At 44.4% G+C, this 24436-nt stretch overlaps 2 protein-coding genes across 5 annotated transcripts in view; one reads left to right on the plus strand and one right to left on the minus strand.

Annotated features, from left to right (window-relative positions):
* ARIH2 (ariadne RBR E3 ubiquitin protein ligase 2) overlaps positions 1-9598 on the minus strand; it is a 35059-nt gene extending 25461 nt beyond the window's left edge. For 2 of the 4 annotated variants that reach the window (XM_077184314.1, XM_054640407.2), the window contains exons 1-2: positions 9460-9598; positions 5404-5751 (exon numbers count right to left, since the gene is read on the minus strand). In XM_077184314.1, coding sequence (XP_077040429.1) covers positions 5404-5652 — 249 coding nt within the window. In that variant the 5' untranslated portion in view covers positions 5653-5751; positions 9460-9598. Of the gene's footprint in view, positions 1-5403; positions 5752-9108; positions 9342-9459 lie in introns of those variants that run through there. The other 2 variants (XM_054640405.2, XM_077184315.1) reach the window with 2 other exon arrangements.
* Positions 9599-9634: 36 nt separating this feature from the next.
* Positions 9635-20852, plus strand: SLC25A20 (solute carrier family 25 member 20). The gene is made up of 9 exons (XM_054640420.2): positions 9635-9962; positions 10612-10704; positions 12423-12550; positions 14666-14756; positions 15716-15833; positions 17010-17082; positions 17665-17774; positions 19078-19202; positions 19683-20852. The coding sequence occupies exons 1-9, from the start codon at positions 9858-9860 to the stop codon at positions 19743-19745; spliced, it is 906 nt and encodes a 301-aa protein (XP_054496395.1). The 5' UTR covers positions 9635-9857; the 3' UTR covers positions 19746-20852.
* Positions 20853-24436: the final 3584 nt, after the last annotated feature.

Here is a 24436-nt window from a genome sequence, read left to right on the forward strand (position 1 = left end):
CACAAGGTTGCAAGGTCTGGGCCAGTTCTCTTGTTCTGCAGACCGGAAGTTTACAAAAATTTAATACATTTTTAAAAAAACAAAAATATTTGACACATTTATATCCTCTTGATACTACTGAAGTACAGGCATTGTTAATGTGTAGGCAAAACCAAAACTTTTGCATTGCAGAACTTTCAGGATCTTTCTGTTCAGGAACAAAAAACAGGTAAAGGACAAAGGTATGTCTCAAATACCAGTGTTCCTAAGGGTTACAGCTTCAGACTGGATGTCCCACATAATGTTGGCTTGGTGTTAAATACAGAGCACAGTATAGATATAAACCTGCACGCCCTGACTCATCTGGGGGTTTATTGGTACTTTAATACAGCATGTTATCTTTGCCAAACAGCACCACAGGGGTTCTGTAAAAAAGTGAAATTTGCCTATCAGGTTCTGCCATTTATAAAAAATGATATTTAAATATTTACTGCTTACTAATGCTTACCAATGTTGTTGCTTATGGATTTAAACTTTGAACATAAATTTTTGAAATACTGCTCTTATGTACATGCATTTTAATACATTAAGGGCCTTTAATCCCTCTCCTGCACCTGAGGTACCCAGGCACAGTGAGGCTTTAACAGTGCCATTTGACATTGCAGAAAGTTCCATGAAGTCCTTATGGCATTGAAAGGATGGCACTGCAGGTTGGTTCAGATAAGCAGCACCCACAGCAGACTCTGGGGCATGGTTTGAACAGCAATACAGCAGGGCACAGACACACACACACAGACAGACACACACACAGACAGACACCAGGCTCCTGGCACAGGGCTCTTTACAGACACTTTGTGGTTGCACAAGGCTCCTTCAGGAGGGCTGCTCACACGGGCTGCCAGCCCCATGCACATGACCCTGGCTCTGCTGGAGATGGCATTTCCAAAGGAGCACTGCCAGCTCTCACCAAGCAGCTCTACAAACTAACTGCTCTGTGTCAGGGCAATTTGAGTGTGTGGAGCAGCCTCATGAGTAAAAACTTATCTGGTTCCATGAAAAGATGCAACATCAGTATGGTGAGACAGAATATATGAAAACTGGTTTATCTCTGAAAGATCAGTAGAGATAACATAGAATAACATAATTATATCATGATATCAAATACTTTTTGCATCTACCAAGATTTACTCTTCAAGGGACAGAGCTAAAAAAGCCCACATCAAAAGCTGTAATTTCAGGAAGCACAGGAAGTAAGCTTTTTGCTCTCTGATAAATACTAGCAGATCACTCAAATTAGTGAAGTGAGAAGTACAAGTTCTTCAGCCTTAGAATTTCTTTGGTTTTAGTGGAAAGACATCAGTTCCAATTGCCTGTAGAACCCCATAACTACCTTCCCTTGCTAGCTGCATATGCAGAAAGATCACAGCTTCCTCATGACAATCAGCTAACACCTAAAGTCAAGGTAAATTTTTTTTCATAAATTCTAATTGCAGTTGTTTTATCTAGTGGTTTATTAAGAAAATAAAAAAAGGTAACACTAGAAAAATCCACCTCATCACTGGAACAGAGAAACCACTGCCAGTTATTTGAAACATTAGATACTCCAGGCATGTATGGAGACCCTCAGCGGAGCCAGGAAGCATCATTAACAAACAAAAACAATATGACATCATCACACACTTTACTGCTTGCCAGTGACAGGCTCAGCTTTGTTTGTACAACTGCTGAGTATCACACTGTTTGCATGTACTGATAAGCCACTCCAGAAGCCACAATCCCTCAATGACAACTGACAGAGTTATCTCAAAAGCATAGCTACTACTGTACCATTTTAATTCATTCTTTTTGAAAGATACTGTATCTTATAATTCTATGTATTTCTTAAAAAGAACTGTTGTGAATTCACTTGCTGGTCTGCAGGCAATACAGGCCACTCTGCTTTTGCGAGCATTGTCCTTTGCAAGTGTTGACTGCAGTCAAGTGACCTCTTGAGGAATTAAAAGTGACCTGCTTCAATTCACAGGCCTTTTGGTCAGAGAAGCACAGTTTTGGGTATTTGTTCAAGATTTTCTTCTGGTATGTTTCAACAGAGATAGCCTGTCCTAATTTTACTCAGGGTATTAACAGAACCTTCCTCAGATCTTCATATTAACAGCTCCAACCAAGGAGCAAAGATTTCCTCTTCTTTTCCTTGAACACCAATGAACTCACAGTTCTTACTAAAACCAAAATTAAGGAGAAACTTTCAGAGTAACACTTATTATATCTCTCCAGCTTCTGTATGGTTCTGGAATTACCACTAATGCAGCTGCAGGCCTGTCACACAGCACAGCTGGTTTGACCTACTGCTGCCTTGTTTGCACCAATGTTTCTATTCAGATTTCCCCACTGACAAAAAGCAAATCAGAAGATCTTGAGGCAAAAGTTTCCTATAACAGTAAGAGATACAAGGACACACATTTACCTACACGCAGGGTCTCATGCTTGTATCAGACTCCAGATTTTAACTGAGTGCTGTTTCTAATTGAGGTAAACAAAACACAAGCATTTTGTTTAAGAGTGATTCTCTTTCAATATTTCATGAAAACTTTTAAACATGTGCAGGGTGTTCACACCTGACCTGACATTAACCAGCCAGTGCAAGGTTTGCTCAGTTCAGTGCCTTCAGCAAGAATGAGAACAAGGTCAGCTATAACTCATGGGGAATGCAAACAGCCAAGAAGGTTTCCAAAGACCACCCTTCACTACAATGCTTTAAAACAAAATAGAAATTTAACAATCAGTCTGAAATAGCTGAGCAAAACAGTTTGAAAAACAAGTATTGAGGTTAATGAGCAGAGCAAATGAAATACTATCTATTTAAACTCTTATTAGCCACTACCAGCACAGATAGCAAATATGAAGATGTAAAGCTCTGAAATTCTGTTTCTGGTCTTTAAAGTGTGTAGACAATATGTCACAAAGAAAAAAGCCACTCAATACACATGTTTGTGTCCTGGAGTTTAACCTTCAGAAAGTGAAACACCTCCTGAGAACAGACAGTGGTAGAACATTCCAACCCAGCTTTTAGCCCATTCATTGCATTTATTTTTTATTCCCTTTAGGGAATTGTGTTAATCAATTAATCTGTGATAGTAAATCACTCAAATACCAAGTCATCCATTGGCTTCAACACTGTACCTCCTGAAGATAATATTTCATTTACCTTCAGCCTTCCCTGTTGGGGCAAACACTCTGCCTTAAACACAGGCTAGTGCTGAAAAAGCACCATGTAATCAGTATCTATCATAAAGGAGTAAAGGAGATGAAATCAAAATTAACTAGATGCTCCATAAGAACAATCATCACTATCCAAGGAAACCTGAGACATTGTGAAAGGCAGTTTTAAAAAGAAAAAGCAGTTTTTACAGCTCAAGCAAATAGAAAAGAAGTTAATACAATTCTTTAAAAGCCTACCCCTGTTTACTCATATCCATTAAGTCCATTGAAAATAATTATGATAAATAGTTCAGCATGCTCCATTCCATTTCTTTCTTCTCTATGCTTGCTAATTCCATACTAATTCTTTCTATTCCATTTTGGCTCAAAACTAAAAATCACAAGTTTCCTTTGGGGAGAGAGAGGGGAAGGAAGACAGGGTTGTTGAAGAATTGTAAGCAAGTATGCCAGGAAGCAAAAAGCAAATATTGCAGACACATAAGAGATATCCAATAAAAGTGCAACTGTGGGACTATTGCTGCTGGAGAAAAGAGTTAATGTGGCAATTCAAGGGTTAAAGCCTGAGTGTGTGGCTTACAAGATCTCATCATTCCAAACTGCTACCCAAATTCAATTTCATCTTCTTAGGCACAAACCAAAATGTGTAGCACTTAATTTTAACAGTAAATATGCAGGCATATTTCTGATATTAAAAATATCTAGATTTTCTCTCCTTGAGTACCATTTGGGATGAGATTTGAGCTAGCAGGTTGGTATAGTCTAGGCAACTACAACTTATGCTCAATGAGACCTTCAAAACTCCTGAAAATTTTATTTTAACACTGGAAGCCTGATTTTAAGGACAAAAACTACTGCTTTCTGTAATTTAATTCAAGAGAACAGTATGGCAGGGGTCACCTTTTAGGGGGGTGTTCCATTTGAAGGCAGAAAATAAGGCACAGAAAAGCTGTTCTAAATCTTAATTGCTAAGAACCAAAAGCAACAGGCACTGGAGACCAGAAGTGCTCACCAACTATTCTCATTTGTACTTTTCTATTGCCTCCAGTTTCTGACAATATGTAGGGAACTGCAGGCATTCAGAGCTCAGAATGCATATTTTGAGGTAATTACAGAGACAAGTTTAAGAGCAAGAAAAAGTACAACTTCATTTTCTGAGGTGGTAAATGCTGGGAACAAGCACAACAGATGGCAAAATCACCAAATTATGGGTGCTTTTGAAAACCTGTTGTTTATGGTTCACAGACTTCAGGCTTTATGGTTATACTCCTTCTACAGGACATTGATGTGCAAATAAAGATCAAGAGATCCCTCTCATTTTTAAAATTAGATTTGATTCAGACAGAATGAGTTGGAATCAAAACCTACCCAACACGTTTTTTTGACATGCTGCAGTCATCACCTGTCCTGCTTTCAGGGGCTGCTCCAGACAAGAGCAAGCACTAGAAGACCTGGTCTGTTACAAAGTAGATGCAGCAGTAATTTCAACCCAGTGTCTACATCTAGAGCTTAGAAAATTCTGCTTTCCTCGGGCCTGACTCCTCTTTTGACTGACACTACACTAATCAGTTACAAAAAGAGAAAGAAGACATCACAAAAATCTTATTGAGCATAATACCATGGAGCTGACTCTGAGTGAGATTTTTCCGAGATGAATTAAGTCACACTTGCTCCAAGAGGTGGCAAGTTCACTGTACTGGAACTGTCACTGCAACAGCAGGGTTAACAACTGGCATGACAGCTGATCTGTCTTTGAAAAACTGTGATTATTCTCTCAGAACCAACCAAGAAAAGTGGTTTTGTTAGAATTACAGAGTTTTAGCATGTCTTCCTATTTGTCAGTTATCTTCTCAAACACAGGTGTACCAAACTGCACCACTTATGGTTTGATTTGTTTCTTTTCTATATACCCTCTTTGCACTGTGCACTGTGTTAATGCAGAGTTATAACTCAGGCATTTTGGTCATGAAGCTCAGCTCTGTAAAAAAAAAAAGAATCAACATTCAATAAGGAAGATCTTTCAGGCCCCAGTATGTCACAATTGTAAAGCTTTGAGTCAGTTTGGAACAAGGGACCTTCAACAACGCTCCTCCAACCCCCCGGAACAGCAATGTTGCCACAGCTTTCATTAGAAGTGTGATCTCAGCGTTTGCCTGTTCAACCACAGACGTGGCTCACAGCTGTGTGAATGCAGAAACCTTTCCTCACCTTTAACGTGGCAGCCAAGCTGGCCATGTGTTCATTGAGAGTGCTCTCCGACTCCTTGTAAGTCAAGCAGGTGAACTGATATTCCTCTGGATCAAAGGCATCTGCTCCCTGCTGCTCCACGTCGTTAGCTACCCCATCATAATAATCCTCAATATCCCCAGGATCCTCATCCTCTTCCTCCTCCTCGCAATTAGGGTCATAATCCTCTTCATTGCTGTCAGAGCCCTGGCTGTTCATGTCCACGGACATCTTAATGCCCTGCCCAACTGCAGACCAGGAAAGCAAGTGCAGCTTCTTTTTTTTCCTCCAAACTTTATCGTTCTTTTGATTTCATCTGAGCTCTGTCTCCTAAGGGAGGAAAAACAGTTTTTTCTGTGCCTAAGAAATTGTAAGAGGTGCCACGTCAACAACAAATAGGTGATCAAGCAGGTAGGAACAGACCAACCCAAGGGCCTAGTAAAGAGGATTCTGCTGTGCATGTCCCTGGTTTGGATCCATTGTGACTCTTGCACCTCCAAAGCAAGGCTGCTCTTACAGGACAGGTCCAGATCCTTGGAGATTGGGTTATTACACTGCATCCTAGTCCCCAGTGCAGGCCCCGTGACTCTGACACTTGGAAACTGGCTGCATAACCTTCACTAAAGATCTTCTCAGAGAAAAAACTGAATTTATCACAAAGTTCTTTATCAACAGCCTGCAATACTGTAGCATCCTCTCTAATTAACAGGAAAAACACAAACCCCTTAACTGTGGCCATAGTAGCTAGGAAGGCAACCTGTGATATCCTGTACAACCTGTGATATTCTGTACAAATCCATATTGCTTCAGAACCACAGACATTAAGTGAGACTTAGGAAAATAAGACCAGCAAACAGATCTCTCACATGCACCCAATTTAACAGTCTTCAATATCATCTCAAAAGAAATTGTGAAGCTAGTTCATCCCTTTAAATTGGTTCTACTGGATGTGATGTGGCTTGGACCTTATATCTGAAGGGGGAAATAAAATTATTATTTATTGCCTTCCCAAGATATACTTCTTACCTTTTGAATGTACAAATTTATGCTCAGGTGTTGATAGCTGTTATTGAAGAAGAATCAGAACAGCTAACTTTTTTTTTAAGATTCTCACTTGTTTTGGAAAATTCACACATCTGATACTTATCTGAACTACAAATCTTCTGCTTGTGTAACTGAACCATATGAATTTGAGCTCTAAAAGATTCAGCAGTAAAGCATGAATCAATCTTGAATTATGGTCATCTCATATTTAGTTGTAAATTTCCATTTAACCAAATTATTTCATTTAGAGAGAATATATTAAATAGAGAAGAATTAAAACAATGCTGTGACCGTATTTTACATATAAAAACATGTATTAAAATCAAAGGTCTATTTTCCACAAGCAGCATGTATTTGGTTCCTTAAAAACATTCCCATTCTGCATGACTATGTTGTCAGCTCTGCCACTCAAATATATTCGCTCAGTATTGCAATTTGTAGCTGCTGGGGAAACCATAATCAAGCTTTGATAATCCTGACTTTAGAGTACAGGAAATCTTACAAATTTTCATTATTTTTCCTCAACTCTTTTTTTTTTTTTTTCCTGTTTCCAGTCACTTGACCAGGCAGCAGAGAATAACCAGGAAGAGACGTGATGTACAATTAATTTGAGGGGCTTCAGTGATTTCAGGAGGTACAAACCTCCAGAGAGGCTGAAGACTAGTACCTAATTAAATTACCTCCTGAATTCTGGTCTTCATTCCTTTCATTTGCCTCTTGATTCCTTAGCTATCCACAGCATATGCAGCACACAAACAATTTACAGCACTGCTTTCCACAGGACTTCAGAGGAACAGACACAGTCTCTCCATACTGGAAGGAGACAGATGTGAAATCTGATTTGGCAGACACAAGGCAAACCCTCATCCTTCCCTCTACCCTGCTTAGAGTCTGGGCTTAATCTGCACTGACACTGAGCTCTTGCATCAAAGGAGTAATGGATCTTTACCTGCTAAAACTTATGTTGAAAGAATTACTTATTGAGCCTCTAACCCCAGTGTGGACCATCAACAGCTCAGAGTGCAACAACTTTGTTCAGCCACCACAAAGCCTGAGCAAGTCTCACAGGCCAGGGAACTTCTCAAACTCACTCAGATCATTCCACACTCTAGAGAGAGAAAAAACCCATGAAAACACTGGGCCCTCTGCTATTCCAAAACATGGCAAGTCACACCCAAGCACTCAGATGTTTGTAGATATCCAGGTAGAACAGGGGCCTGCCCAGTACCTCCCAGTTGCACACCAGTCCCTGGGAAGGGGCTCAGAAGAGTGCAGAGATGTCTCAGTGTGCCACTGGCACAGTTTTGTGAGCAAACAGAGGAACTGTTTGCACAGGAAATGGACACATGGATTTATCAAGTGGAAAGCAGTCTGCAGGACTGGGTGACTTCTGTGACTCCTGTCCCAAGATTCTAGGAAAGAGCTCACTTCCAGCATAACTGGACACCACAGTGACACAAGTGAAGGGAAAGGAAGCATAAGGCACATGCTCTGTGGACAAAGCAAAGGAGGGTACTTGGAAAACCAGGAACAAAACTCACTTCACCTATACTCAGCCCAATGCCCAAATCAAACTCCCTGAATACAAAGACAAGGCAGAGCTACTACTTGATAGCACTAATTTTTAAGATAATAAAGATGTTAAGCTCAAAAGATAGGGTCAAAAAGCCAGGTTTATTTAGATTAAATAATGACCATAACTCCCAAGACCAAATTATAAATTTTTAAACCATACTTAGATCACTTTCCAATCCAAGGGAGGATGATCTCCTCCTTAACCACCTTAATCCAAGATACTCCTGTATCTTCACTAACACTGATACAATTTAGTCACCTCTTGCTCCAGTCTCTTGCAGGAACTCCTGAACACACCCACCCCTACCCTCTGCTATCTATCACCTCCAACAGTGCCCTTTCCCTGACTCCTGCTTTGCAACAAAATTCTTAACAAGGTCTATTGAAACAAAATGCCTTCCACCACATTATGTGATACCACCTCATTCCTAGTCCAACTACATCACTCTTTTCTTATTCCGACCCTTGTGGGATTCCTCTAATAACTCTTTTGGCGGAGACTCCTCCTATTGGAGAATGCTCCTCCTCTTTTTCTGTTGATATTTCACAACCATTTCATACGTTTTTTTCTTCTTTCACCTCTTTATTTATCTGAAACAGAGAAAGTGCAACTTAAGTCTGCTTCCTGGACTCCTTATCCATGTAACCTTTAGACAGGCTAACACTCTTCCTTTTCCCTGAAACCATCCACAGCCTCAGCTCCATGCTGGCCATCAACGCTAACTGCATCTTCATCTATGCCACCCAACCCCATAATTTGTGGATCATCCCCAATTGCCTCCTCACATATGCAGTGCACACCTCACTGTTCCTTCTCCACTGCTTTTTAGGTAGGAATTTTTCATCCAAGACTGAGAAACCAAAAGATGCCTGATCCTTTTCACCACAGATGACTCTGTAGGGACCTCCTTGCAGCTGTACCGCACTTCCCCAGGGACAAACCTGCTTTCCTTCCTCCTGCCAGCCTTGGTTCACACTCCCACGGCTGCCTTGTCTTTGCCAACTTATCCATTTCACTCCTGCCCTTTCTAACCTACCGTCACTTTTAACAAGTTGTTTTACGGATACCTGCGTATTCCAGGGCACCTCCGGGCTCGGGCACCCAGGGCGTTTAAGTTACCTCGGCTCCATTCTTTCAGAATGGGATCGAGACCAGTCCCTCGCCCGTCCCGCACACCGGAGCGCCGCAGGCTCGCGGGAGGGCAGCGAGGAGCGCGGCGGGAGAGAAGCCGTGCGGGGAAGCCCGGGCGGCGGCGGGGCGAGGAGGGGCCCCCGCACGGCCGCCCAGAGCCCGAGAGCTTCGGGCTGCGGCTTCTGCCGGGGCGGACCGCCGAGCTCAGCACCGGGCACGGATAAGCGGCCCCGCATCCCTCCCGCCGGGCCCGCGCCAGCCCCGGCGCGGCCGGGCCCCGCACTTACCGGGCGGGCGGCGAGAGCGGCGCCCCGGGCTCCCTCAGCGCGCCGGAACCGCCGGGCCCGGTGCGTCACCTCCGCCGGGCGGGGCGGGGCCGGGCCGGGCCACGGCGCTGGGGCGGGGGGGGAAGCGGCTGAACCACTGCGGGTGTGCGGGGGGAAGCGGCCCCGCGGCCTGAGGAGCGGCCCCCGGGCCGGGCTCGGCCGGTGACAGCGCCCAGTGGCCGCGCCGGGAGCGGCCCCTCGCACCGCCGCCGTCCCGGCCCGCCCCGCGCCCGCTTCCCGGCGTGCCCCGCACTGGGCTAAAGGTCGCGGCGCGGAGGGGGCGGCATTGGCTCGGCGGGGACGCAGCACCCCGACCCTGGTCCCAGTCCCGGTCCCGCTTCTCACCCTTCGCCACCGCCATGGCGAAGCAGCCGCAGCCCATCAGCCCCTTGAAGAACTTCTTCGCTGGAGGTTTCGGGGGCGTCTGCCTGGTGTTCGTGGGGCACCCGCTGGACACCATCAAGGTAAAGTGGCGCGGGGCGCCCGGGAACGAGGGGGGCGGCCGGTGCTCGGTGCGGTCGGGGCACCGGAGGGTGGACTACAGCTCCCGGCAGAAACTGCGCGGGAGCGGCGCGGGTCCCGGTGGGCGCTGTGGCAGAACTACAGCTCCCGGCAGGCGCTGCGCGGGGGGCGGGGCTCGGTACCGCCGCGGGGAGGCTGCGCTGGGCCTCTGCAGGGCGCCCCCTGGCGGCGCGGTGGCCGGGCGTGTGGCGATGCCGGTTTTAGTGAAAAACCGGGAAAAGAGCCGCGGTGAAAGAGCCTCGGTGCTCCCGGTGCTGGAGCGAGATGGGAGCTGGGATGGACCCGCCAGCCCGGCGGGACCCCGCGCCCTTGCTCCAGGGGGAGGCCCCGAGTGACCCTGTGGGGTACAGGGAGCTGGGGTCCTCATCCGGACATTATCCCAGCAATTAATTAGTTAAATACATTCACTACTCATTACATTAAAATTCAGCCTCTTCTCTTCTGTAGAGGGCTAAAATGATGTCGGTGTTTCTATCATGATCTTTAGGTCCAGTCACAAAACGTACTCCATAGTAGCCAGAGGTGTTTCTGTCGAGCAAAGTTTAGAATGAAATATTTAATCAAATAATGTTTTCCTCTCCCTCTTACTAGGTCCGACTGCAAACCCAGCCTAAGCCACAGCCTGGCCAGGCCCCGCTCTATTCTGGGACCTTTGACTGCTTCAGAAAGACTCTTGTTGGAGAGGTACTGTGACACCTGCCAGCTATATCAGTTGTTTCTGTACACTGTAGGAATAAATCCTACAGAGAAACCCTACAGTTCCTGGGTTGTCAGTTAAATTAACATTTTTAAGCAGATTACAAAGCTTGGGGAATACTTAGCATACACGTGCTCCTGGTGTATGTATCTTTGTTTTGGTAAGAAATGCCACCTATGAGAAGGTAGAAGATCTTTAATTTATAGATTTTTTTTTCTCTTTTTCTTTCTTTGAGAGCAGAGTGTCAATTATAGTAATTGTTCAACCTTCTTTAGAAGGTGGACAGTGTTTTTTACTCCTGAATCATCATGATCATGCTGTTGAGCTAGTCTTGTTTTGCTTTTAGAAAGGCACACAGCCTTGCTTTAAAGTCTTTAATTGACAGATAGTCCAATTTTCTGCTTTTTAAGTTTTCTCAGCAGCTATTTACCATTTGGAAATTATGGCTGTAAAGCCCAGCTGTTTATCTGCTTGCCTAAAGTCTCATTTCTAAGTGCTGGATCTAGTTAGGTAACTCCCTGTTGAATGAAAGATCTGCCTCAAAATCTGAAATCTCCTTCCATTGTGGTATTAACAGGTTGTTATATAACCAAACCAAATCTTGTTTGCCTGGTCTCTCCCACAAAGGAGTGGAATGCTGTGCCAGCTCTGAATCCCTGGCAGTTTTTAACACCCCTGCTGCAGCACGGACGTCAGAGCTGAGCCATAATAACAGCCTTGTGATGGGAAGTTCAAAAGCACTGCTGCCTCTCCACTCCTACTCAATACTCATCCATTTCTGTGAGGAAAACTACTAACCCTCTCTGCCAAGGCCTTTTGCTTCCCAGTGCCCAAGGGGAGGTTGAGCAGCAGTGGCTGATCTCTCAGCCAGGTGCAATTTCATGGCAGAGCCAGTTGTGCCTGTAAGACTTCAGCAGGCACTGGGATGAGCTGGTTTATTGGGACAGGGGAAGAAAGGGGTGCAGAGACCAGCAAATATTTGATTTATGTGTCTAGCCTTTATCTAGGAAGATAACTCTCCTTTTTATTGGACAAAGTTCGACTTAAAGGCAAGAGAAGTGAAATAAATACAGCTGCTGGGGTCTGCATTAGAACTTTTTCATATGTGTAGTCTATGGAAGGAAACATCAGGAATGTGATGGTGTGTGGGGGAAAAGTTTTGATTTAGGGTAGGAAACAAAAAATAATTTGCTCTTGACTCTGTTGCAAAGTGAATTCATGTGGGGACTGAAGGAATTCCAGCTGCTCTCCCCAGCTCTTCCTTTAGTTAAAAAGTGAATTCCTTTCAGTGTTCTCAGGTTCAGTGTCAGGATTTTACACTACTGCATTTGACAAGTTACCAATAAAACACAGGTGTGCAGCTGAGAGTGCTCTCTCTTGACATGTCTATTAAGGCTTTTATTCAGGGGGCTTTTAACTTCACTTCCTCATACTTGAGATGAACGTGCAGATGATGAGTATTGCTCTAGAAGGGCATCAGTGGTACCAGGGTTTCCCAGGAAGGATAGCTTTCCTCTGCTGCAGTCCCTGAGCTTCAGCTAAACATGTATAACTGCAAATGAGCAATAAGCCCCTTTATTCCTCTGATCAATTTGACTGTTAGATAGATCCTATCCTGGATTGTTGCCTTTCCCTTCTCAACAAGCTGAAATGTGTGCAAAGTTTATGCCAAACCAAGTAATTCCTGTGATAATGTTTCTTGCAGGGAGTCCAAGGCTTATACAGAGGAATGGCAGCTCCTATCATCGGGGTGACACCCATGTTTGCTGTGTGCTTCTTTGGATTTGGCTTGGGAAAGAGACTCCAGCAGAGAAATCCTGACGATGTTTTGACGTGAGTTCCTGGTTAATCAGACGGTTGGGAAAGGCATCCTGAGGCTGCATTGTCACACGTTGAGTTGTGGTGTAAATTGGTGTCTTCTCCTAGGTTATAAATATAGTTCTGAAAGATAAACCACTCATGTTTTAATGCTTCTGGAAGCGTGGGAGTGATAGCACAGGCTAAAACAGGCACTGTGTGGGCAGGTGAGATGCAATTCCCTCTCTACGCAAGAAGGAGCCATGAAGGAACAATTCCGGTGTGGATGAGCACAGTGAGAGTTATGTAATGATTGCCTGCCAACAGGCTTGCTATTAACAGAAACTATGGGAGCAATAAATTCATGGTCAAGGATGAATTGATAACATTTATAGCCCTGATTCTCCTTTCCCTGTTACTTATGAGTCTTTTTGTGGCCCTTCATTAGGATGTGAAAACAGCCATAAAATGTTTTATTAGTATTTCTGAAAAGAGGTGTTTATGAGCAGCCCTCCTCTCAGGCATGCCTGACCTTCAGAAACAGCAATAGGAAGCTCAGAAAACTTGGTGGGGCTTTCTACAAGCCAACCTGTGCATGAAGAAAGCCCCCCTGCCATTAGGTACTCCTGTAATGGGCTTGTTGAGCTGTGATTTACAGCTCCACAGGGACTGGGCTGTAGCTTAGCAAGATTTTAATCCCATTATTTGTGTGCTAGGTAGGAGCTCTGTCAGAAAGCAGGAGCCCATCATGTAAAGCCAACTGTGGTGGGGTGTTTTGGTTTCTGTTGGAGCCTTGTCTGCACAGGGCTGGTGTGAGCACAGCTGGCCCTGCAACACGAGCTGCTGCCAACACAGCTGCCATTGCTCAGGGGGAAGCAGTGCTGAGGTGCTGGGGAACTCTCACTTACCCTCTCTCACACCATGGCAGTGTCCTCATGCAGGCAAGACTGAAGGGAAAAGACAGGGCAACAGTAGGGACTGAACAACAGGTGCACCATGAACTTATTATCACCTCAGTGCCTTGTGTTTTATACACATGGTGCCAACAGGAAGTTTTAAGGAGCAAGCTGGAGAAGGACAGTGTAGTTTTTGGAGTCTTTATGTAGAATTCCTCTCAGCAGAGGAATTCTACAGAGCAGAGCAGTGGAAAAGAACAAATAGTGTATGTAGTGTCACTGTGCTCAGCTGGGCTGTTCTGTGGGTGCAGACCTGACACAGTGAAGGTACAGTGAGCTTGGGACATGAGACCCAAAAATAAAGGTCAGACTCCTGGTGCTGTGGTTATGGGTCTAGAGGCAGGCTGGATGGTTGTATTTCCCATGCTGATTTTGAAGGGAAGTTGTGGAAGGAAGAAGATGAAGAGAAACCTGAGGAGCCTATCCTGCCTTTTCTGGGGCTGAATGATCCCAAGGTGAGCTAAAAACCTCTAAACTTAGTTTGAGTTGGAGGTGTGGAGTGGCAAGGGAGGTCTGAATGGTCTGGAAGATATCATGGGAATTAGAGTAGAGAAAGGTGGAAGAATTGGAATAGAATGCCGTCTCTTGGGCAAGTGGAGAGAAGTGGAAGGTGTGGAATTTGATTACATTGAGATGTTAGGTCTTCTTCCTAGGGGAGGTATTAGGAGGCTGGATGTAAAGATAGTTTTGTGATGGAGAAACTCAACTTGTTTAAGGGATTTTTGTCATGGAGACTTTGCCATGTGAAAGCAGGTGCTGAGTGTTTGGGATAATGACAGGTTGGTAGGAAAGACTCAACTTTGGCAGAGGCTGAAGGAGTGAGAGATTATGGAAAGGAGGCTGCTGGGGTCACTGAGAAGAGTATGGGGATTGGAGGAGGAAGAGACTGAAGTGAAAGGGAAGTAAAATGAATGGGGAATGCTATAGCAAAAAATGTAAGTAGAAGGGGTATTAGCAAATAGAATGGATATGAAGAGCTGAGTTGTGGTTGCTGTAGGAACCAGTGCTTTGAGTCCTAGAGATCTTAAATGTTTAGCTCTGCATTGACAAGGCACTTCTTCACTGATAAAAGCAGTGTTTGCATTTCAAGTTCCACTGATGTGGAACAGCATCACCTGGGGATGTAGGGGTCTTTCTGCCCTTCATTTCCTGTGTGCTGTGTTGTGTTAGGGTCTTTTCTGTTTCCTTGGGGCAGATATCCTCAGCTGTTTGCTGCTGGCATGTTGTCAGGAGTGTTCACAACAGTAATCATGGCTCCAGGAGAGAGAATCAAGTGCCTTTTACAGGTAAGGCATTGGATGGTGGTGATGGGAATTTAATTTTAGGGGTCTTGTCTTTCCATAGCAGGAATTTCTTTGGTTAGTGCATTTACTCTGTTCTGTTTTTTGACAGGACTGACACAACTGTCATTTAATGCAGCTGTGTCATGAAGAAGCATTAAACAAACCCACCATGACAGTATAAGTACACACAGCATTAGTTTCTCTATTCATTTTACACAGCCCAAGCCTTATGCTGTGGGACACTACATGAGGCTTCCATGGATGCCTCAGTCCACTTCCAAGTATGGAAAAGTCAATTTTTATTGAATGAAAGTTTTCCTTAAAAAAAAAAAAAATAAAGGTGTAAACTTGCTAGATCATGAGACTCTTTCTGGTGCAAAGAAGTTCTGTTACCTTGACAGTTCCCATGCAGAGTTAAGGAATGCATTTCCAAACAGTGTTCTGACATTTGGGTGGCTGTTAGCTCTGCACCTTCTGCGGGGGTTTGAAAGTATTGTTGGAAAATGCAAACCTGAACAAATGAAATGCCATCTTTAGCAGGTGTGGGAAGCTCTGCTTGTTTCAGACTGTGTTGAACTCTGTTAATACAGTGATGGGTGGTCACATGTTAGTTCTGACAGACAGGATATTATCATGGAAGGTTTTATACACATACAAATGGCTTTGAATTTCACTATTTGAAGACTACTTTTTGTCTGTGTGGAATTATCTAAGTGACTTGAGTTATTTCAAACTTATACTGTGAAAAAATAAAGGAGAATCTGTTCTCTGCATGGAGCAGTAACCACAGCCTCAGCTTTAACGTGAGAGCTGCTGGAGGAAGTGAGGCAGAGGCTCCCTAGGCAGGAGCGTGTGCTCCTTCCTCTCTGGAAACACATGTGAGGCTCTCTAACCCTTGGCTGAACGATTCTGCATTGACCAGAAACCTTCAGTGGTCAGAAACTCTCACTTTAACCCTGCAGATCCAGGCAGCTACAGGTGAAACCAAGTACAGTGGCTCCCTGGACTGTGCCAAGCAGCTGTACCGCGAGTCCGGGATCCGCGGCGTGTACAAGGGAACAGTGCTGACCCTCATGAGAGGTGAGGGACAGGGCTGGCCCATCCCTGCTGGGGGGCTGCAGGATGGCAAGCCTGACACAGGCTGGGAGATCTCACTGTCCCTTTAGGCAATTGGAGGGGTTGTGTCACCCATTTTCTTTTTTTTTTTTCTTTTTTTTTTTTTTTTTTTTTTCAGTCTGCAGAGCTACTCCAGTGCCTCAAAGGGCCTGAGAAATAAACATGAGATTCTCAGTGGGTGAGGAAGAGATTAGATGACAAGGATCAGAGGGATATAGGAAGTAATTAAGATCTGAGGAGCCAAGAGGAATGAGAGACTTCAGGAGAGGAGCAGAGAGAACAAAGAGAAGAGAAAAATGCAGAAGTGGGCCTTTTAAAAAAAATATTTTCTTCTTTTTTTCTTCTTTTTTTCTCCTTGAGAGAAAGATTGTGCCTGTCTGTTACTGTTGCTGTATAATACCGACTGCTTTAAAAAATGTGGTGGCAGCAGTCATGCTTTCTACCCTTTTGAGACTGGGTTATTTTGAACTGGGATGTCATGACCCCTCTCTCAAATACAACAACAACTAAGTAATTGTGCCAGACCCAGAATCCTTTATGTATTTCAGTAATTCCACTTTGAAAAACTGAAATTTCTGTATTTTGTTACTTCAGTTTAGGAATTGGTTCTATCCTCTGCTTCTCACACAAGTGTAGCAGCCTGCAGTGTAACTCTGGCAGTGCCCCTAGATAGGGGCTGGTTCTCCAGTTTAGGCACGGAATAAGAATAGGCTGTGGGAGTAGCTTAAAAAAAACCAAAACAAGACCCATCACCTGCAGAAAGAAATCCCCAAATAGAATCATTAGAACTAATAGTGTGCAAAATTCATGAAGTTCCTGCGCTGCTGTGATGTGCTGTGCAGAAATTTGGACAGTTTAGAGCTGTCCCATCATTAGTGTAATGTAACCAGGTTACAGCCTGGCTTGAAAGGCTGCTGACAGAAAAGTTATTTTCCAGTTCTTGCCATTAGCACCTGCTCTCCATGGGAAAGTTCAGCCTCCTCTGTCTAAGGCAGCAGAAGATTTTTATTTTGTTTGTAGAAGAGGTTCAGAAAAAAAATCTGTATGTACTTAGTGGTGCTGCTGGGCTGGCATGGGGCTGGTGCCTCTGGGCTTCCTTTGGTTTCCCACTCCTCAGAGCCTTTGCTGTTTACCCACCAGACGTCCCGGCCAGCGGAATGTACTTCATGACGTACGAGTGGCTCAAGAACATTCTGACCCCTCAGGGAAAGAGGTCAGTGAAATCTCACAGTCACCACTCTCTGCACTTCCCAGACACTGCTGATTCATCTCCCCAGCTACGAAGAGATTTACAGCAGTATCATCAAAACAAATTTTAAAAAGAGAAGAATGGTTGCTCATCTAGTGAGTTGAACTGGGTTGGTCTGGGGTTAGCTGACAATTAAAATAATATTCTGAGTTTCTCTCAGATTCCAGTTTGGATCTTATTAGCCAAGTAAGGAATACTTAAAGTAGTTTCAACCCTGTATGCACACAGAATGCTGGAGAGCTTTGCTGGAGTTTTGAGGGGTTTAGTTGGTTGGTTGGTTTGGTTTTTGTTTTTTTTTTTTTCCCAGAGCATGTGTGTGTGTGCTGCTAAATAAAAATATTTGAATCTTTAGGGTGTAGTTGGTCCATCTTGGAAAGGTTGCTCAGATACTGCACTGTCTCTGTCTGCAGCATTGTGCTGCCTTCTGGCTGCCAGCCTGGCTGTCTTTTTGATTGTCACCTTAGTCAAAACAAAAAGTTTGACTTTTTCTCCTTTTTAAATCTTTTTTTCACTTTTTCCTCCCACCCCACTCTGATCCTGCCACAGTGTGAGTGACCTCAGTGTGCCTAGGATCCTCTTTGCTGGAGGCCTGGCTGGGATCTTCAACTGGGCAGTTGCCATCCCACCAGACGTGCTGAAATCACGTTTCCAGACTGGTGAGTTGCATTCCAGGGTGTCACAGCCACACTCCTGTGGTGCTCCTGGGAATGGGCTGGGCAGGGATGGAGGGTCTTGAGTGGTGCTTGAGACAACTGCATGAAAAACCCACGGGTGTTCCTAGCATTCTAGTTGGTTTCCTCACAAATTTTTGGCACATCAGGATGCACTGCTCTGTTTCTGAATCCTTGATAATATAATGATCTTGATTTGAGGTACCTGATTTGAAACCTAAGCATAGAACTCATAATAGTAGAATTGTAATAGCTGTTTTATAACAAATGTAATTCTTTGAGAGGTTTTATTATTTCACCTCAGACACAATTGTATAAATTGTAGCCTGTGCTATCTGCAGTTTATAGTAACAGGGTGCTAAGAGCATTGCTTTTGGACTGGCAGCTCTGCTCTTTAATGTCTGTGGCCTAGTTACAGTTAGAATGACCCCAGACCTTGTGCTTCAGCAGAGTTGGACAGGTTTTTCCTTGGTTTCTCTGCCAGTCCTGTCAGTGAATATTTTTGTTAAGGCTCCCCATGGTCTCTGTGGACTCAACTCTCCATTGGATAGTGACCATTTTTCTTGAGTCACAAATCATGATAATCAGTGCAGGAAACCTCATTTCTTTTTCTCTGAGCAATGGCTGCTGTGGTGGTTTGTACCATACCAAGGGCTGAGAGGGAAGCCCATCACAGCTTTGTTCTACTGAGTCAGTCTCCAGTGCTGCTGTGTGGATGACATGGGTTCATGGTGGTTCAGTTTAACTGGGCTGATCTGTGGGCTACCTTTTCAGAGGGCTGGCAGAGGCAGAATTTCCCAGGGCAGTGTCAGGAGAAGAAAGAAATTGTGTTTTGAATAGAGTAGCTTTTAAAAAACACCTCAGCATATCCACGTAACATCAGCTTTGGAACATCCTGTGCTTTTCATTTGAAGTCTGTTGGTGTTCTTGGCTGGGGCATGTGATAGGATCATTTTCTTATTAACCAGCTTCATCAGTTTTTGTATCTGACATTCCTATCACCTAAGTGCAGCTCTTGAGAGAGCTGTGATCAGCAGTGCAAGTAACAGCTCAGACTTCCAACCCTGACAAAAGTTACTCTCCTTTCTTCCCTGCCTGCAATGACTCGATGGTGTAAATTCTTTGGTTTACAAACCAACTTCTGTTCACTGAGCCTTTGCTGAGCTCTCTTGTCTGTTTGCTGTAGCAGTGAGAACCTCTAGAAAACCCTGGGCTGTTACCTGTGGCACATCCTTCAGCCCTCGCCACTGCCACACATCTGGGCTAACGTGTTGTGCATCCCTTGCAGCTCCTGCAGGAAAATACCCCAATGGCTTTAGAGATGTGCTGAGGGAGCTCATCAGAGAGGAAGGAGTTGCATCTCTGTACAAGGGCTTCACAGCTGTGATGATCAGGGCCTTTCCTGCCAACGCGGTGAGTGCGCCGGGATCCCGGCTGGGCTTGGGGTGCTCGCAGTGAGTGTTTGCAGTCTGGAGGGGACACAACTGCACCATTCCAGAGAGGTTCTTGTCACTGCAGGCACTTTTGACTGTTGGTGTTCAGATTCTGAAACTGTGCTTTAATCTAGGAGCAACAAGTAAATCTTTCTTCAAAGCTTTGCATGAAAGCTCTGTGTTGACTTTCTCTGATAGTTTTTAGCTACTGGTTTTTAGCTGTAGAAGATGGAATAAGTTTGGACTCACTTTCCCTTCAATAAATAATGAGCCTAACAGAGCCAAAGTTCAGCCTTTGTGTGGAGAGATACAGTAGAATTCTTGCTTCTGGGTCAAGACTTTTTTGGTCCTCTTCCTCCTTCCATATAAACCACATTAGGTGTTCATAGTGCAGCAGTTCAAAAGCCTTGCTTGAAAGAGATTGTTAGAATCCTTATTTGTTCTGTGTTGTCTTTTCCAGGCATGTTTTCTTGGTTTTGAAGTCGCTATGAAGTTTCTTAACTGGGTTGCACCTGGTCTATGAAGACTAGGAAGTCTGGAAACGAGAGAGGAGAAGGAAGAGAGTGCAAATCTGCCTCACAGGAATAAATTAATGATCACTTAATATTTCAGGAATAATTATTTGCCTAATACCTTTTTGCCTTTCTCACATTCTTTAGGTGGTGCTATGTGCCAGTCAGAAATGCAAGCTGTAACTCTGACAGAGTTGGTGAGGAGCTAGGGGTGACAAATCTCCTGAGCCAACCACAGCAGTGACACTGCTAACACACAGCTGTCACTACCACACGTGCTACCTTAAGTACTTCCTCATGGAAGAAGGGGACACATCTTAAAATGTAGTTCTTTATTTACTGAAGAAACATGTAGCATTAATGCTGAAAAACCTCCTTTAAATTATTTTTGGCAGCATGTACTTAACTCTCAGGGCATAAGTCAGCAGCTGCACGTGGTTGTGTCTGCAGGCAATGTCAGGCAATGTTCTCATCTCCTGTAGTTTGTCACTTGTGGCTGTTTCTGTGTTAACACTGGCTTTAATCTCCTGTGCATGTGCAGCAGCAAACACAACTCAGCAGGGGAGGCCAGAGCTATGTCCCAGTGGGTTTAGAGGTGTTGCAGGTACCATATCAGGTCCTGCACACTGATCTTTTCTGTGGAACTAGGACACAAAATGCATTATGTTTAACATTTGTACTAAGCTTTACTGAGGGAGCCAGTGGGGAAATGTGTTTGATTAACCTGAACTGTTCTCTCAAATCCTTTCTGTCCCATTGAAGAGAACCCAAATCTGATTTCAAAAGTATAGCACAGCTCATAGCAATCTGTGATATGTTTGATTCATCAAATACTGTGTGCTGGCATTCAATCCCTGACACCGACGTGAGAAAATTTAATAGCACGTCCAAGAACTGAATTTCTCTGACATGAGGGGGACACATGAAGAGGACACTGGCTCTGCAGTTTTGACTAACTTTATTCTTTCTCCTATTCCTTGGTTTTCTCTTATTAAACATGATCACATTTTCATTTGAGAAGTGACTAATACTGAGAAGCAAATAGCAAATTTTAATTTCTTTTTGTTGTGATGCAGTGTTACTGGAACTCAATAAAACTAGGTGCTGCTTGGCTAGAATGTGTGCTTTGGTTCATTTACTTTATGCCTGGTCATGCATGCTTAGTTTTGCAAAAGTTTTCCAATTCTTAATTCCCAGATTGGTTGGTAAATAAGCTGTGCTGTGCTGTCTTTGATTGCTAACCCTTTGCCTTTTAGCTTTTCAATTTCTGACATGAGCTGTGGAAAGGAATATTCTGCACTTGGCATGTTTGCCATAGAAGTCCTTTTAGGTGCTGCATTGTGGATGCAAATTTTTAGCTCTAAAGCAACACACTAAATAGCACATTTGGAACAAATAACACATACTTTGTGGAAAGTACCTGGAGTGGTCTCTTGACCTGTACCATGAGGACACAGCCTTCACCTCAGCTTTCCAAAGGCAGGACAGTCCTAAAAACTTCTACCCCATGCTGTGGAGAAGCCTTGAATTCTACTTTCCTTCCCGGTTTTTTTGGAAAGACCAGAAGGGAGCCTGCCTTCCTCAGAGTCCACCTCTGGTGTTTTACAGGGCAGGAGGAGTGGCCCTGGTGTGGGAAAATCTCAGTCACATGGAGCTGCTTCTGCATTTCACTGCCACTGTACCCACCAAGGGCCTTCCCTGCTCCTCAGTGCTCAGGAGCAGCTGCTGTTCCTCCTCTGGTGAATGCAATACTTAGTGTGAACACTGAGTTAGTACTGGTTTGGGGAAGTGATTACAGGATATAAACCTCTCAAATGGTTTTAAACACAGTTCTGGGTTTACTGAGGCCAAATCCCAGCTAGTTTCAAGCTGATCAGGTCTGTTCTGATGGCTCTGTGCTGCCTCACCACAGAATGCTGCCCTGTGCTGCTTTGGTGGCTGCTCTGGCTTCTTTCTGATTTTCATGCTGAGGCTGTGGTACCTAGGAGCAACTTCCAGCTTTAAGAAGTATTATAAAGCTGAATTTTATTTTCAATTCTATTTATGTGCTCAGAAATACTGACACTTCTTGGGAGGAACAGAAGTGTATATTCTTTCATGAAATTGCAGGCAGTGATGCTTAAAGCTGCCCATTCCAGCTGCCCTGTCACCTGCATCTTGCTGACCTCCTAAGCTCCCAGAAAGCTGGGAGAGCTGGAGCAGAGGAAGGCTGAGATCCCCAAGGTTTGGCCATGAGCTGTGCTCTATGGTTAGTGCTCTCTCCCACCCCAGTCCTATCAATCCCAAGTGTTGCAGACTGTGAAAAACAAAATTCTTGGAGATCAAATCAGGGACAAGTAGTGCCTTGGATTGAGCTGCTGGGCTTGAGAGCACAGCTCCTGCATTTGAGCAGCAAGGAGCCCACTCTCAGTCTGTGTCCTGGCCTCTGGCTTGGTGCTTAGCAAACTTTACCTTGGCTCTGCTGTCACCAGCTGAGCCTCTCCAGTCCGTGGCCTTAGGCAGTCCTTGCTCTGAGGACTGAAATATTCCCTTCACTCTCTACTATTTCAGTTGTTAGCAGTAACTGTGGACTCTTTTCCTTCTGCCAAACTATCCCTTTTAACACTTTTTCTTAAACATTTCAGATCCTGACTTCTCCTAATTATATTCTATATCTTCCCCAGTCTAAGGTTTTTGCAGAACTTTGTATTTTGTGTGATAACATTCTGTTGTTTACCATGGTTGATTTCATTTGGTGCTTTTAGCTAAGTAAAATATGGCAGAAGACAATCAGGAATGAGGGGCTGCTTTCCAACAGCAATGGCAGGAGAAGAAGAGCTTTGCAAAGGCTCATCAGACACATCTGCTTGCTTATTCAAAAACTGAAACCCAGGCACCCTGGAAATATTTAAAAAGCTGCTCATATCTCTAAAGATTCTGCCATACAAAATTTGCCAATCCCTTGCCTCTAATGTGTGCAGCCTCAGAAAGAGAGAAGGATTTTAGCACAAGCATAATTTTCTATACCCTAAGGACTCTTTTGCTTTCGGAGGCCTAGATTTGCATTCAAATGTTATTTTCTAATTGCCCAGGTTCTTGTGTGAATTCAGGCAGTGTATCTGCAGTTTAGGGCACACAGCAGCAGCTGGTACACTGGTGCCAGCCAGTGATACCAATGCTAATTTTCTTTATGCTCCTTGTGCTGATAACATCTTGGTTTGCTGTATCAAAATCAGTGCCCCGAGACTCCTGTGCTGTTCATCCTCCTGGCCCCTTCTGTTTTGATGCAAGTGATTTTTCCAGTGGTGATTCAAGGTGTCTGGAAGTAATCCATGACAGATAAATCTTCTGTGCTTGCATTTCTCTGCCATTGTGAGTGAGTGTGGGTGAGTGACTTTTGTGCACACTCAGCATTGCTACAGTGACAGAAAGGTCCTTGGAACACCCCTGGCAAGTCAGTCTTGATCAAATTTGTTTAATTAAAGGAAGCTGCCTGTGGGAGGCACATTCAGTACAAACTCTCCAGTTTGGAAAAGGGCATTGCAAGGTAGATCTTACAAATTGTGAGCAATGTCAAGAGGGTGCATTTACTCATATTTCGCACAGGACAAGATATACAATGAGGAGATCAAGCAATATTTAAACAGAATGCAAAAAAAAAAAAAAATCACAGAAGAACAGTTCATCAGGATCTACTGAAAACTGATAGGGCTGCAAAGCCTTGGCACAGGGTGTTCCTGAATTGCTGTTGATGGGATTTGGAGAGTGTGCTAGGGAAGGCACGAGTGTTTTATTTCTTGTGTTATTTCTGTAAGCATCTGCTGCTGAACACTGCTGGGCAGAGGAAGAGACAGGCTTCCAATCTGATCTTCATCAGTTTGGCTGGTGTTTTTACAAAATTATGGTCAAACAATGACTAGTTCTGTGGGGTCTGCACAGAGGAGGTTGGGCTGCTATGTACCTTCAAATAACAACATGCACTAGGACACAGCACCACCTATAGCTTTGCATGTGCCCAGTTGGCCTCTAATGGTTCAGTTTTCCATTTCTACATTGTTCTTTTTATCTGCTGCCTCTTGGACAAGAGGACTGCTATGTCAATATCCTGTTTGTGCCAGTGAGAGACCAGCCTTGTGCACAGCCTGAGCAAAGTGGTTTTCACCACCATGTAGTTCAGAGGATGACAGAGCAGTTGAGGCTGGAAGGCATCTCTGGACAGTCCAGTGCAGCCCCCCTGCCCAGGTTCAGCTGGGTTCTTAATGTCTCCAAAGATAGAAACTTCACAGCTTCTTGGGGCAACCAGTTCCAGCTTCATAAAAAAAAACCAAGTTCTCTTATGTCTAAGAGGAACTTGATGTATTTCAGTGTCACTAGATATCACTGAGAAGAGTCTGGCTCCACCTTCTAACCTTCTCTGATCAGGTATCCATACCCATCAGTAAGATCCTCATGAAGCCTCCTCCATGCTGAACAATTCCATCTCTCCTGGTCTCCTCATACTGCAAATGTTCCAGTTCCTTCTCCTTCTCTGCAGGGCTCCCTGGACTGCCCAGTGTATCAATGCCTCTCCTGTGCTGGGAGCCCAGAGCTGGACCCTGCACTCCAGCAGCACTCAGAGCAGGGAAGGTTCCTGTCCCCAGGCCTGGTGGTGATGCTCTCCTAGAGCAGCCCAGCAGGCTGGTGGCATTCTTTGCCACAAGGGCATATTGGTGGCCTGTGTTCT

Source organism: Agelaius phoeniceus, chromosome 11 (assembly GCF_051311805.1).
Source record: "Agelaius phoeniceus isolate bAgePho1 chromosome 11, bAgePho1.hap1, whole genome shotgun sequence".
NCBI lineage: Eukaryota > Metazoa > Chordata > Aves > Passeriformes > Icteridae > Agelaius > Agelaius phoeniceus.